Source organism: Prionailurus viverrinus, chromosome B2 (assembly GCF_022837055.1).
Source record: "Prionailurus viverrinus isolate Anna chromosome B2, UM_Priviv_1.0, whole genome shotgun sequence".
NCBI classification, from domain to species: Eukaryota; Metazoa; Chordata; class Mammalia; order Carnivora; family Felidae; genus Prionailurus; species Prionailurus viverrinus.
The window spans coordinates 53,836,617-53,852,241 of NC_062565.1; the positions used below are offsets into that span (position 1 = coordinate 53,836,617).

The window sequence follows — 15,625 nt, forward strand, 5'->3', positions numbered from 1 at the left end:
TCTTATACACTAACAATGAAGCAACAGAAAGACAAATAAAGAAACTGATCCCATTCACAATTGCACCAAGAAGCATAAAATACCTAGGAATAAATCTAACCAAAGATGTAAAGGATCTGTATGCTGAAAATTATAGAAAGCTTATGGAGGAAATTGAAGAAGATTTAAAGAAATGGAAAGACATTCCCTGCTCATGGATTGGAAAAATAAATATTGTCAAAATGTCAATACTACCCAAAGCTATCTACACATTCAATGCAATCCCAATCAAAATTGCACCAGCATTCTTCTCGAAACTAGAACAAGCAATCCTAAAATTCATATGGAACCACAAAAGGCCCCGAATAGCCAAAGGAATTTTGAAGAAGACCAAAGCAGGAGGCATCACAATCCCAGACTTTAGCCTCTACTACAAAGCTGTCATCATCAAGACAGCATGGTATTGGCACCAAAACAGACACATAGACCAATGGAATAGAATAGAAACCCCAGAACTAGACCCACAAACGTATGGCCAACTCATCTTTGACAAAGCAGGAAAGAACATCCAATGGAAAAAAGACAGCCTCTTTAACAAATGGTGCTGGGAGAACTGGACAGCAACGTGCAGAAGGTTGAAACTAGACCACTTTCTCACACCATTCACAAAAATAAACTCAAAATGGATAAAGGACCTAAATGTGAGACAGGAAACCATCAAAACCTTAGAGGAGAAAGCAGGAAAAGACCTCTCTGACCTCAGCCGTAGCAATCTCTTACTGGACACATCCCCAAAGGCAAGGGAATTAAAAGCAAAAGTGAATTACTGGGACCTTATGAAGATAAAAAGCTTCTGCACAGCCAAGGAAACAACCAACAAAACTAAAAGGCAACCAACGGAATGGGAAAAGATATTCGCAAATGACATATCAGACAAAGGGCTAGTATCCAAAATCTATAAAGAGCTCACCAAACTCCACACCCGAAAAACAAATAACCCAGTGAAGAAATGGGCAGAAAACATGAATAGACACTTCTCTAAAGAAGACATCCGGATGGCCAACAGGCACATGAAAAGATGCTGAACGTCGCTCCTTATCAGGGAAATACAAATCAAAACCACACTCAGGTATCACCTCACGCCAGTCAGAGTGGCCAAAATGAACAAATCCGGAGACTATAGATGCTGGAGAGGATGTGGAGAAACGGGAACCCTCTTGCACTGTTGGTGGGAATGCAAATTGGTGCAGCCGCTCTGGAAAGCAGTGTGGAGGTTCCTCAGAAAATTAAAAATAGACCTACCCTATGACCCAGCAATAGCACTGCTAGGAATTTACCCAAGGGATACAGGAGCACTGATGCATAGGGCCACTTGTACCCCAATGTTCATAGCAGCACTCTCAACAATAGCCAAATTATGGAAAGAGCCTAAATGTCCATCAACTGATGAATGGATAAAGAAATTGTGGTTTATATACACAATGGAATATTACGTGGCAATGAGAAAAAATGAAATATGGCCTTTCGTAGCAACGTGGATGGAACTGGAGAGTGTGATGCTAAGTGAAATAAGCCATACAGAGAAAGACAGATACCATATGGTTTCACTCTTATGTGGATCCTGAGAAACTTCACAGGAACCCATGGGGGAGGGGAAGGAAAAAAAAAAAAAAAAAGAGGTTAGAATGGGAGAGAGCCAAAGCATAAGAGACTTAAAAACTGAGAACAAACTGAGGGTTGATGGGGGGTGGGAGGGAGGAGAGGGTGGGTGATGGGTATTGAGGAGGGCACCTTTTGGGATGAGCACTGGGTGTTGTATGGAAACCAATTTGTCAATAAATTTCATAAAAAAAAAAAAAAAGAAATTAACATGCATATATTGGAAGGGTTTGTTCAAAAAACTTTTATTGATAGAAATATGCCATCAAAGAGGGCTGGAGACCACGGGCATGGAAGTTAGAGTATAAGGCCCTGGGAATTAAATATCCTAGTCTTTGCCCTGGGGTAAAAGTAGTTATATTTTAGTAATATTCTAAACGAATGGTTTGTTTTTAGGTGAGGATAACTTTTGAAAGCTTCTTAATCTCTATTCTCATATCCTATGCAGTCTTTTAATTTCAAATAATGGAGTATAATAGAAGTGTGGTAAAACAATACAAAATCCCTTTGAACACATTTTGCTTTGCATATACTCTTAGCATGCCGGAAGCAGAAAGAATTCCGTTTTTGTCATCCTTCATCCTAACTAGATAGCCAACATTTCCATAGGCTCTGAAATTACATAAAATCAACCCAAGCTTTAGAATTCGGTAGGTTGTCAGATTTTCGTCATATGAACTATTTCTTGCACAAACGTGTTACCCATGACTCTATTCTCTTCCCAGTAGATTTTGATAAGCATGAAGTCAATCCCTAACATGACTGAAGGGAACTTATTAAAGTACTTAAAGACACAGTGTCCATCCTTGCCTTCTTTGTGGGACCCCCAAAGGTAAGTCACGGCCAAGTGGCAGTGTCATCAGATACACACACAACAGCTTGGGCACTTGTACTGTTGGGTGGTTATCTCCTCACCCAATTGACAATAAAGCACATGCAGTTCAAAGCATCTTGTCAAAAAAGGAGTAAATCATTGCACTACATTACAGTTTCCCTTGTAAATGCTGAAAGCAAGTTTTACAAGGATAAAAAAAAGGCGGGGGGGGGGGGAGCAACATCCTTTCCTAGTCTCTCCTCCTTTTCAGCTTTACAAGTCAATTCCTGACAGTCACAGGGCACCTCCCAAGCCCTTCCACCAGCATGTGCCATAAAAGGAACCAGATCTGATATTTGGCCAGGCCCATCTAGTTCTGCACTGAAATCAAAGAGGATGCTCCATTATTTCAAAACAAGGTAGCAGTACATCGGAACTAGTAAGTTTTGATTTTTTAAGACAAAAAAGCTACTCCATGGTTCCCTAGTGCTTAAGAACTGTTATTTAAACAAGGAGACCTTTAGGCCAAGGTGGCTCTAATGTCTTAATTGCAAACCAAAGTTTAAGCCTGTAAATGCCTCAACGTTAAAAATCAAAATACCTTGGGATGCCCAGGTGGCTCAGTCAGTTAAGTCTGGCTTTGGCTCAGGTCATGATCTCACCGTTCATGGGTTCGGGCCCCACGTTGGGCTCTGTGCTGACAGCTCAGAGCCTGGACCCCACTTTGAGTTCTGTGTCTCCCTCTCTCTCTACCCCTCCCCCCACTCATGCTGTTTCTGTCTCTCAAAAATAAATAAAACATTAAAAATTTTTAAAAAATCAAAATACCAAGGACAACCAATTACAAACGGCCAACTAGGGCTTAAGCTATAGTCAATCAATAATTTCATTACTTTCCTTCCTTCCTTGCTTTTGTCTACTCTCTATCTCTCCCGAGCTCCTGTCAGTGGAGCACTCCCAACCACTTCCAGTTTGGTGCTGATTCCAATAGATTTTTGCTCAAATAAACCCCTACATTGTTTTTAAAATGTTTATTTCTGAGAGCGAGAGTGCCCAAGTAGGGGAGCAGAGAGACAGAGGGAGAGAGAGAATCCCAAGCACGCCCCACACTGTCAACACAGAGGCCAACACAGGGCTTGAACTCACAGACCGTGAGATAGTAACCTGAGCAGAAATCAAGAGCCAGACACTTAACCAACTAAGCCACCCAGGCACCACAAAACTCCTGAAGGTTTTATAAAACTCCTAAAAGTTTTATAAAAATTCCTCAGTTTGTGGCACCTGAGTGGCTCAGTTAGCTAAGCGTCTCTTTGTTTCAGCTCAGGTCAGGATCTCATGGCTCCTGAGATCGAACCTTATGTCAGGCTCTGCACTGACAGCTGGGAACCTACTGGGGATTCTTTCTCTCTCTGTGCCCCTCCCTCACTCATGCTCTCTCTCAAAATACATAAATATTTTTTAAAAATTAATTTATCTTTTAACAGAACCAAACTTTTAAGATTTTTAGAGTTGATGGGGCACCTGGGTGGCTTAGTCCATTAAGTGTCTGACTTCAGCTAAGGTCATGATCTCATGGTTCAAGAGTTCAAGCCCCACAAAGACTCTGTGCTGACAGGTCAGAGCCTGGAGCCTGCTTCAGATTGTCTCCCTCTCTCTCTACCCCTCCCTCACTTGTGCTCTCTCAAAAATAAATATTAAAAAAAAAAAGATTTTTAGAGTTGAGATTTATTTCAATGTCATGTTTTGTTTTTTTTTTAAAGTTTATTTATTTTTGAGACAGAGAGAGACAGAGCATGAACGGGGGGAGGGGCAGAGAGAGAGGGAGACACAGAATCCGAAGCAGGCTCCAGGCTCTGAGCCGTCAGCCCAGAGCCTGACACGGGGCTCGAACTCACGGACCGCGAGATCGTGACCTGAGCTGAAGTCGGACGCTTAACTCACTGAGCCACCCAGGCGCCCCTCAATGTCATGTTTTTTAAAGAAAAAGAGAGAAAAATGAAAGAAGAGACAAGGAAAAGGAAGAAGGTGTGTGTGTAGGGAAAGAGGTGTGTCTGCTACATTCCCTGAAATTTATGGGGGGACTCTTCAGAAGTCAACCTGTGGGTAAAGGATTAGTTTAAGAGGAAACAAAGATCAGGCATCAAAGTTTGAAAAGCTCCCCATGAGGGCAACTGCTGATAACTAGGAGCAGTTCCTTAAGAATTCTCTGAAGTATTTTAAACCACTTGTCTTTCTTCAAAAGCTTATTTAACTTATAAAAAAGAGAGAGAGAGAGAGCAAAATCCCCAGGTCTTTAACAGGGGTGGCATTCAAAGAGGCTGAGATAAAAAACATTCCCTTAAATTTGTCTTTGAAGTAGAAATGTGATCACACGCCAATCACCGAAGGAATAAGGACAATTCCCACTGCTTTCTCGGATGACATGTTTATAAATGCATGAATGACAACACGTGATCTGTTAGGTTAGGATTACCCTTTTCCATCAAGGACTCCCACCTGAGACCCATGCTTGGAGAGAAAAGGAACTACTATCACTTAAAAGCGGCACCTAATTTCTGTCAGTGGAGACTCCAGGCCCTTCTCTGTTGGCCTCTGTGAACAAGGCCAAGCAGGGAAAACATAATACTATCCCCATGAGCCTCAACAACATTTGCTGAGATAAATTTACGGAGTTCTGGGGAGAGTCATAACCTGTCACGCCCTAATCAGGATTGGCCATTCTTCTAACGGCCATTTTTTGTATTTAGGAAAATTTGATCACTCGATTTTTAAATGTACACAGGCCAGAAAAATATCACTATATTGTCTTAATAATAAAATCAGCACCCTGTCACACATCCCCTGGTTTTAATTCACGTTTTTTAGTGATTTGAGTGATTTGCTTGTTGATGAACTGTTTCCCCCTTGAATAGAAGATAGCAAGGAACCTGCAGCCTCAGGGGAACACAGGAGCTTGCACACGGTTGGTACTAAAAATATTTGTAGAATACTGAATATATGTTAATGTCATTCTTAGTACATACCTTATTGTGTCCCTGTGTTTTGATGCCCCCCAAACTTACCCTGTCACACTATTAGTAAGAATACATCAGACGTACAACCTTTATTCAAAACAAACAAACGATAGAAAAAGTTCTTTAAATAATCAGGTATTCCACATGTTCAAGTGAATAGGTTTTATTAAATGCATACTAATATCTTTCTATAGTATGTGAGTATACATAATAAATTAAAATGTATATATTTATTAAATATAGATATAATACCAGAACATGATTATTTCAGATGAGAAATCAAAATAAACCCATTTTTAAGTATCTTTTGGTCACTCCAAATTGATATTGCTCATAAAAAAATACACGGATTTTCCCTGGGGAAAAAAATTAATTCCATAGCAATGTAGTTAAGGGACATGTTTTATTTCATAGCTTTCTGCAAGCAAAATTGCTTTGATACAAAATGAGTTCAATGATACAGGTGCTACTGTCCACTCAAGCAAAAGAAAACCTCACATTTATATGAATGCACTTTATAATTATATTCTTACAGTATAATAGGTCTAATATCCGGGACGCCTCTGGCCTCATGTGAAGCAATGGCACAGAAATGCTGTAAGGTTCTCGAATGTCATAGCACTGGCAAGTGCCTAAAGTAACTTCCTGTGAGTTCTCTGTCAGACACTGCTTAAAGAACTGTACGTGGTTGTGTTCGTCTGTCTGCCCTCCCCCTTTTAGTTTACATTTTAATGATCTCAAAATGTATGCCCGGTGTGTGTCTTTTGGCTTCTCAGAGTGTCTACAAAAGCAAGAAAATGTCATGAGGTATCCTTAACGTTAGCTGCGGCTGTCGTGCTGTGGCTGTCGGAGAGGATGAGGACTTACCTGTAGGTACAGTCACCGATTCTAGTGTGTGCTCCACACCTTACAGTGCGGAAATGTTAGTGCATGTTAGACTCTTTCCTCCCCCTCACATATGATGTGACTTTAACCCCCAGAATATCTGACAAGAAATTATACAGATAAAATAAGAAGACAAATACACAAATAAGGCCATCTGCAGAATTTTAAACTCAACTCCTTGCAATTATTTCACAATAATTTCTACATCATATTTTACATCTTTCAAACTTAAATAATAAACGCTCAAGGAAGGGCCGCGGTGGAACCAATTGCACTATCTCTTTGAGGACTTGTCCAATTTGCTGGCAGGTGATTTCCTCTGGGGCGTGGGGATTTTGGAAGGCTTGGCTGTGGAGGGCCGAGAACCTGCTCGGGGCGTAGGCCTGTGTGTCTGGGGGACAGTCTCCACATCTGAGCACACAGACTGGATTTCCGAAATGTCAAAGTCTGACGCATCACTGCCTCGGCGGCTGCTGGCCCTGCTGCCAGCTTTGCTTCCGGCTCGGCTTCCTGGTCGGCTGGGAGTCTTCTTGGGATCTGAGGAGAGAGGACGGAGTTGAACCACCCTCATTACCGGGTCCATTGACAACACATTCTTGAAACCTAATGCCACCTTTAATCTCAACACATTTTTTTTGTCACCTAGCAGGCACTCAGCAGACACTTGTGGATTCGTGGCCTTTCTGCATTCCCTAGGGTCGGTAGCCTCACTCTAAGTCAATGTAATATACAAAAAGGTAGGCTTACAGACAAAAGGTAGGTTTGGGCTTAGACAGGATTCCATTTCCTACAAACAGATATAAGGAATATACCTAGAATTTAACATTCTGCTTTCCAAACTTTAACATGTGGTCCTAGGGATGTGTGCAGGGCAGACATGGGGCAAACACTTTACCCGAGGATAAGTAATTAGAAGCACAGAGGAATTTAAAAGAGAAGTCTTGAAATTTTAAAGAAACTTCATGCTTACTGAGCCCACAACCCCAGGGACCAGGTTCACTATTCTGTGAAGAAGCAGGACTAGCATGGGTGTAAGGCCCAGTCCAGTTGGGTTTTTCCAACCACCCAAAATGGAGCCCAGGAAACTTGTAAGCAGACAGAAGAGCCAAGAGCTTCCAGCGTAAAGGGGTAGGATACTGCTCTAGTTTTTTTTATGTTCACCTTCCTTTGGTACTTTCCAAAAGGGATTTTCTTGTCATTTATCCCCTACCATTGTTGGAGGACAGGGCTATGTGTCGTTTTGAAAGAATACAGCACTGTCAATTTGTTATTTCATTCGCCATGAAGAAGAACAGGGACTTTCACCTTCAGATCATACTGCAAAAAGCTATCACAGAAAGAGCCACATCACACTTACCAGCAAACTGTGTTCGGACTCTGGCGGCTGCGGTGGTTATCAAGCCACTGTCGTCCCCAGAGTGGAAGCCTTTCCCTGATAAATATCCTGGAAGTCGAAGCTTGCTTCCTTGTATTGGTGTTCCCTGTATTTAATCAGTGAAAGGACATTTCAAGAAATCGTTCCTGTTCCACGATATTCCACTGACACCACGTTACAGATTGGTGGAAGCCCCTGCACTGGGCCTCCTCAGGAGGGGGAGTGGGAGAGGCTTTTCGATTAGACGTGGCATGGGGTTCTCTCCACTTGCTTCTTCCCACTCACTCCTTATTCCCTCCCTGAGTTAAAAAGGAATTCATATGGAAGAGAAAACACAGAAATAGAGCTCCCCAAAGGATAGCAAGGGGAAAAAAAAGGCAAATTAAACCGTGAGCACATTAGTATCTTTCAGGTTGTCAGTGAACATTATGGAGTTAGAAGAGTCTTGCCAGAAAGGTAGGGAGTGCATGGTACAGAGAGAGAATGGGACTCTGAAAAAGCTGTGCTTGGATATTCTGGTGCCTCCAATGCTTTTAGGGAACCAGCCAGAAATAAAACTGACAGAACAATAAGTAAATGATGCCTCAACAGTCTTCATTTAAACAAACTTAACTGCAAAAAAGAGGCAGTGACATTTTACAACTTGGTACCACATCACTTCATCTACTTTCATTTCCTTCTATGGTCTTTATGCAGGAGACACGTGGGCAACACTTAGGGAAAATTCTTTAAAAATTCTTATAGGAGTTCACAGAGAATGCCTAAAGCAATCACAACCATGAGATTTTATTATAAGCCTAAAATCACTGCATTTTTTCCAGACCACTACAACATTCTGAAAATTTCCCCAAAGTTAACAAAATAAGCAAATCTCCCATGAAGTATAAGGGATGTCACTAGCCTCAATGAACTCACAGGGAGCTGCTCAGAGGAAATGAACCTGTACAAATTATGTGGGCATTTTTTATTTTTATTTATTTTTATTTGTTTATTTAATATGAAATTTATTGTCAAATTGGTTTCCATACAACAGCCAGTGCTCATCCCAACAGGTGTATATGGGCATTTTTTAAATAAAAATTTTTTTTTCTAAAAACAGAGTGAGCAAACATGAGTGGGCAGGAGGGGCAAAGGGAGAGAGAATCTTAAGCAGGCTCCATGCTTAGTGCAGAGTCCAATGTGGGGCTTGATCCCACGACCCTGGAATCATGACCTGAGCTGAAATCAAGAGTCGGACGCTCAACCAACTGAGCCACCCAGGCACCCCATGTGTCCATTTTTTTTAAAAATTAGTTTTTCTCATATTAGTTGTAAATGTGTATGTAAGACATTTTGATATATTAGAGTTGCAATTTAATATAAATGTAATATTCAAAATTCATTTACATATGTATTCTATGCATACATTTAAGGACAGAATTAATATGTGATTTGTATACGTATATAACTTAACTCTTCGGGGCGCCTGGGTGGCTCAGTAGGTTGAGCATCAGACTCCTGATTTTGGCTCAGGTCATGATCTCACAGATTGTGAACTGAGCCCTGTGATGGGCTCCATGTTGACAGTGCAGAGCCTGCTTGGGATTCTCTATCTGCCCCTCCCCTACTCGCTCTCTCTCAAAATAAACATTTAAAAAAACCTTAAATTTTCAAAATACTTTCATCCATGTAAGGATAATTAATCCTTACATTCCCCTAATCACAACTTTTTTGGCAAATGTGAAAAATGAGGGCCTGAGGAGGGCAGTGATCTGCCCAAGATCTGACAACTTTCATCTAGTTAAATTCCTAAGTTTAAAAGAATCTTGACAACCCACAAAAGAGTGAGGACCCCCAAATTATGAAACATATCACCCAAGGTGGCAGAATTCATTGCCATGTAAAATCATTCTTCTCGGAAGGCCTTGACTGCTCTTATTTTAGGGTCACCAACCCTACCTAGGATTCTCACAGACCCCTCCATAGAGGTATATACCTTAGTTATTTTCTCTCTTTGGTTGTTTTGTCTAATGAGGCTATTTGAAACGAAACATAGTTTTATAATAGTTTAAATAACATACTTAAACTCTAATCTGGGGGAATCTCTAGTTTTAAAAAAATTGGCACATAGCAGCATAGCCCTAAATATTTAAAACATATATGTTGCTTGAGGCCTCTTGAACTGTTCTCAGTTTTTGTTACACTAGATTCACCATAAGTGACAGGGTAGAAATGAAGGGTCAGGGAATGAGGAAGAATTGAAGAATGGATTGTTTCTGCCTCAATTCTACCATTACCAGTAATGACATTTTGAATCATGAGAGTAATGAAATTTTCTCTGCTTACCTCTTACTACTGATGTGAGGATTAAATAATAGATTAGAAAGTGTTTTGAAAAGCATACAGGGCTTTTTACAGGTACCATATATGACTTTCATAAAAGGGTCCTGGACTTCATTTCAAGCAAAGTTATTTAGGGACATCACCCCAATTATTGTACCTCTAATCAAGTATGTGATCATTTGATACCTATGTGTGTGTCATTTTACAGAGAACTTTCTTTCAAATATATTTGGTTGATTTTCACTTGAATGAAATGGTCTGATATATGAGCTAATTGGGCACATTTTACATGACCTAAATATCTTATCTCCATAAATCCTGCCATATAAAAAGCTGAAGCACACTTAAATAATAATCCTTAAAGTCTAATAAAGACACATACCTATTGAAAATGCCAGATAACTTTTTTCATACCTAAGCCACCCCCCCGCCACTGAAAACTAAAAGGCTTTTATGTCTTACCCACCCAGTGTTCTTGTGCAGAAATAAATGTAGCATACATTTGGAAGGACCTTGCTCACAGTCTACACTTAATAAATATTCTTTTAAGCAAATACTTGTAAATGACATTGCCTCTCACTCTCACCTGAAGGGGTATTGTTGCATTTCTTGCCCAAATAATGTCTAGAAGCACAAGCATACCATGAGCTCTAAAAGAAACTTGACATAAGTCTAATATAATCTCCTGTATTTCACTCTCCCAAGAGAGAAAAGACACTCTCATGTCTTCCCAGAAATGCGGAGTTGTTTATTATTTTATAGAAGTCTGTAAAAAGACGTGGTATTATCAAAAGTGCATGTGTTAAGGGAGAGGTAAAGCAATGTTAGTGGGTGACAGTTTCAGTTAAAGAAGACTGTTAGACTAGAATCTGGGCCTTACGATACCTCTGCAGACGGCACGGAAAAGTCTGAGCACTCTGCTGGTTTACAAGGAGTTGACATTTTGCTGTTTGTCAACCATGGTTTACCATAATTGCGTGTTAAAGGATGGAGAATCTGTATGGAACAATGGCAAATCAAATGTAAAGGACAGCAGATAAAAAACAAACCACAGAAAGAGATATTCATAGCAAAGAGTAATGTTTCACAGTAAGAATGATAATGATTAAAAATAAGTGGAAAGATTGGATGGCAAATTATATACATCAAAAAAATAAAATAAAAAAATAAAGCTTTATTTAAAAAGAAAAACCAATCTGAAAGGTAACCAAAGCCCCTAAATAGACAGTCTCCATATGGGCCACAAGGCAAAAGCACATATGTAGATACATGTTTTTAAATCCTTCGTGCATCACATTGTGAGAAGGGATACAAATGGAGAAGGCAGGTCCTTCAAATGCTGGGGTCCCAAAACATTCAAAAGTATACCAGAGACAGTGACTGCATGGGAGAAAGACAACCTTTCCCAGCTGAGTCTTACCTTGGGTGTGCTGGTGGCAGGGACCTGTGGAGAGGCCGCCTGGCCAGCCTGACTGGACACAGACGTTGAACGGTTGGGTGAAGCTCCTCGTGACGAAGGCCTCGATCTTCGGCCCCGGGGCCGGAAGGCTGCCATACCCTGACTGGCACCATCTGCTAAAATGAACTTCTCCCGAAGTTCCATGTTTGTCCTTCCTTTGGCTGGATTACGTGGCACACAACGAGGTACACAAGCAAAAGAGGAAGGGGGAGAAAAAAAGAGACGCTCAATCAATTTACGGGAAGAACAACCAGCTGGCACCACAGATTAAGTTGAGGATTTCAAGAACATCTTTTTGCCATGCCAACTCCAACTCAGCATAACAAAAAGTTAAATGCATTCCTTTACAATGCATTCCTTTTGGATACAAGTAAGTTTGGGAAAGAAAAAAAAATAGTGTGTTTATTCTAACACTAGACACCAGCAAGAATAACCACTATTAAAGAAAGAGTCAGCATGAAAATGGAAAGCTCATGCTAAAATATTGTTAATCCACCAGCTACTGATGCCCACATGGTTTCATCGCCCTTTCTGCACACTGAGAAGACAAGCCAGTAAGGCGGGGACTGTGTCTTTTGCATGTACTACTGAGGTAAGGAGAATGCCAGTTTTTTAACACTGGAATTAATTAAACAATAGAATTACACAGAATGAGAGATGGCTTGTTAATCATGATGACAACATATAAACTCTCAGGTTCTTCACTTAAATGAGGCAACTAGTATTTTTATTTTATGCCTCCAAAAAGTCTGTTTAACCAACATGCAAATAACAAACACCAGACCCAAGGATAGGAGATAATCAGTGATGCAACACTCATACAAACACATATGCACACGGAGAACACTCCACAAGAACCCAATGAGCAACGTGTTAGCATGTGTTTGATCACTTACAGAACACCTACGTGTGCAACACACCGGAAGTGTGTCAACGGTTCAGAATTTAAATTTGGAAGCACCAGCTCAGTTGGATATGAGTTAAGCCATACGCGATGGATGAAGCGTGTTATCTTAAAACAAATGATTAAAGCGAGAATGTAAAAGTAGGAAAGAGAAAAGGTAAGAGGGGAGAGGCAAAGAGAGGGGTTGCCAACCTATAGTAGGCTGAGTAGTAGTAATTGAAGAGTTTGATTCCGAACGTAACATTTTACTCCCATGATGATGAACTAGAAAAAATGACACAGGATACCAATCACATTAAAGAATACTGTTAGCAAGAGAAGAAACAAAGTACAGTAGTTGAATATGCAAAGGGTGCTCAGATCCGGCTTTTAGCACACATTTTAGAAGAAAAGTTGCATCAGGAAAAGAAGCACTCTGAGATTTGACTCCATAAGAAAAACCTATTTGGAAGACTTGGCCGCAGCCACGACAGCCTCTCTAAGCAACTCGACAGGATGCTACACATTCTCATTTCTTTGCTTCATAAATGAAGGTACATTACTTCAGGCTGCATTTACTAAGAAAGGGAGTTTTTGTTATTTTGCCCCTTTTTGGGGTGTATCTGTGACTTGCAGAGAGCAGAGCTACCTGTAGGGTTGTATGCTGATCGAAGGTGCCCTTGGCAGAGCAGGGCTCACTCTGATACACCTATGCATCCAGGTGCCAGCACTATATTAACAAACAGGCCCCACTGGAAGAACACCGGCCTCCCGCAGGGTAGCCTATCAGTATCAGCACAAACATCTGTGGTTGTTTGTTTAAGAGGAGTAAAATGAGCTCACAGGTTAAAGAAAATCACAGAATTTTATTGTTTCCTTTTTTCAAAGAAAAATGGACCTACTAAGTAAAGGGGACCTAACTAGAGACTGCAATCAAATGACCATTTGTAAGGTAAATCAGTTAAGAATTCCAAAATCGACTATGGGATCTGAAAGATAAGGAAAATTAAAAGATAATCAAGGACTCTGTGGCTGGTAGATATGGAGTGAGCTATACAGTAGCATATGCTTATATTTTTAATGTGCTAACCTACAGCTTCCAAGTAAGCGTCAAGTTAGCAGTTGATAATTAATTTTTAAATGTTTAGGTATTACTTTCCTTACCTTCCCCCAATTTAAAGGAAAAAAAACTTTCACTTTTAAACTTTTACCATCCAGCATGTTCAGTCTTCTTCACCTCAGTTTCCTTTCATTTTACTTTGCTATTTAATGACAGATGAACTCTTTTCCCTAGTTGATGTAATTACTGACTTTGAAAATTGCATATGGGAGCATTTCATTAAAAAATGAATACATCTACTCTAGTCTTTCCTGTCTATCACTCTCATAATTATCCAGAAGAAGTAAGAAAAAAAAATGAGAAGAACATGGTTTACATGATTGCCGAAAGTTCTTTGGGAACTTTAGGCTGACAGAGACCAATGTGAAATGTTCATTATCGTAATAAATAACCAAAATTAGACCCAGCATGTTTTTGATGCTGGGAAGTAATACAAAATTGGTATACTTTCATGGTATTATTATCATAACATAGCATCTCCTTACCCCTGCAAGGATCATTTTTCACCAAGAACTCATCAAGCGCCATCCATCCGCCTCCAACACGAACCATTACAGTACTTCGTAGGATTCGAACGAGCCTCAGCTGCTGGGAGTCCCCAAACTGTGAAGATGAAAGACAGAACCTCTAATTGTCAACAGTAAGGCTAAACACCTAAGGATGATATGCAATCTGCAGTAGCTTAAGCAACCAACTTAAATTTCTTGCTTAGTTCACAGCGATTAGTAAAATCTCGTAAAAAGGGGTTTGAAATGATCTGCGTTAGACTGCTGCATGCTGATTTAGCCCAAAGGAAACAGTTTGAAAAAAGCTACCAAGGTTATCAAGTGTAATATTGAAGCTTTGTTCCAGAAATGAATTTTCTTTATGATAGAAACATTAGTAAGGCAGTAATTGAAAGATGTTTCTAGAAATTAAACACAGACACCAAAATAAGCACTGGCCCACCTGCCAGGGCTTATACAAAATAAGATTCTAAAGAAAGCTTAGTAAACTCTGATTCTTCTTCATTAAAACTTTCTCTTATACTAAAACTATTTTCCACTGAAATCTGCAGGAATAATCTCCATAAACTCATTCGGTTTTCCCTAAGAGCAGTTTTGACTTTAGAGAGATAAAGCAGTAAATGAACATGACCAGCAAAAATTTCACAGTCAACTAAAATTTCTGGATCACTAATGATCTGGTAAACCAATCTGTCAAAGGCTGGATTAGTGTGCCATTTTGGATTACTGTACTATTAGAACAGCCAGTGACACATTATTACTGATACAGCTTTCGAATCTAAAAGGCTTTGTCTTAAAGCTGTTTGTACCATAATTACTGACACTAATACGCAATTGTGTTCTTACCCTTTCAGTGGATTTCCAATCACTTGGATATGCTACAAATTCTGCAAGTCTGGAATAACCGTCTAGAGTACAGATAGTTTTTGATCCTAAGATTTGTTTTGAAAGCCCATGAGAAATAATTTTATACTTTGAAATCATTTCTAATAGGCTCATGTTCAGCTTGTAAAAATCACCATACTGATTTTCATGGTTGCCAACTCAACAGATACCATAGCAAAATGAACAGTCAAGTAAACATAGTTTCTTTTAAAGGCAGGTAAGATGCAATTGTGACTTTGACTATTTGTCTGGACTCATGATGGGTAAACGGAAAACTTCACTTTAAATAGAAAACAATCTGCTGCTTTTCAATATGCTTTAACATTGAGTTTCAGGAATAGAACCTAAAACAAAGCCAACCCATGACCCTGAAACTCAAAAGGACCTGGAAAGCATGTAAAATGCACCAGCAGGAACTCATGCGTTTTACATCAACCCTTTTTATATTGCTATTTCTAAAGTAGTCCATTTTCAAGCCTTGAGATTTAAACTCTCTTATAATTGAACCGGTTCCTGAAATGTAAATTAGAATTTTGAAATTAAAATATATATTTATTTTGTTAGAAAAAAATTTGGTGCTGCTAATAAGCAAAGGAAAAGGAAGGGATTTAAAGAAAATTACCCTTAAGAAACCAGATAATTAGACAAGATACTTTCAATCCAAGATTATGTTCAAAACAAAAGGAGAATTACTATTTTATAGAGATATTTCAAGTCTAATAAA

The 15,625-nt window shown here is 39.7% G+C and overlaps 1 protein-coding gene across 25 annotated transcripts in view; it reads right to left on the reverse strand.

Annotated features, from left to right (window-relative positions):
* Window positions 1–5,613: 5,613 nt before the first annotated feature.
* DST (dystonin) overlaps window positions 5,614–15,625 on the reverse strand; it is a 372,684-nt gene continuing 362,672 nt past the window's right edge. For 14 of the 25 annotated variants that reach the window (XM_047859446.1, XM_047859440.1, XM_047859453.1 and 11 more), the window contains 6 exons: window positions 13,996–14,113; window positions 12,604–12,675; window positions 11,469–11,668; window positions 10,934–11,044; window positions 7,709–7,832; window positions 5,614–6,888 (listed from right to left, as the gene is read on the reverse strand). In XM_047859446.1, coding sequence (XP_047715402.1) covers window positions 6,626–6,888; window positions 7,709–7,832; window positions 10,934–11,044; window positions 11,469–11,668; window positions 12,604–12,675; window positions 13,996–14,113 — 888 coding nt within the window. In that variant the 3' untranslated portion in view covers window positions 5,614–6,625. The remainder of the gene's footprint in view (window positions 6,889–7,708; window positions 7,833–10,933; window positions 11,045–11,468; window positions 11,669–12,603; window positions 12,676–13,995; window positions 14,114–15,625) is intronic. The other 11 variants (XM_047859452.1, XM_047859460.1, XM_047859447.1 and 8 more) reach the window with 2 other exon arrangements.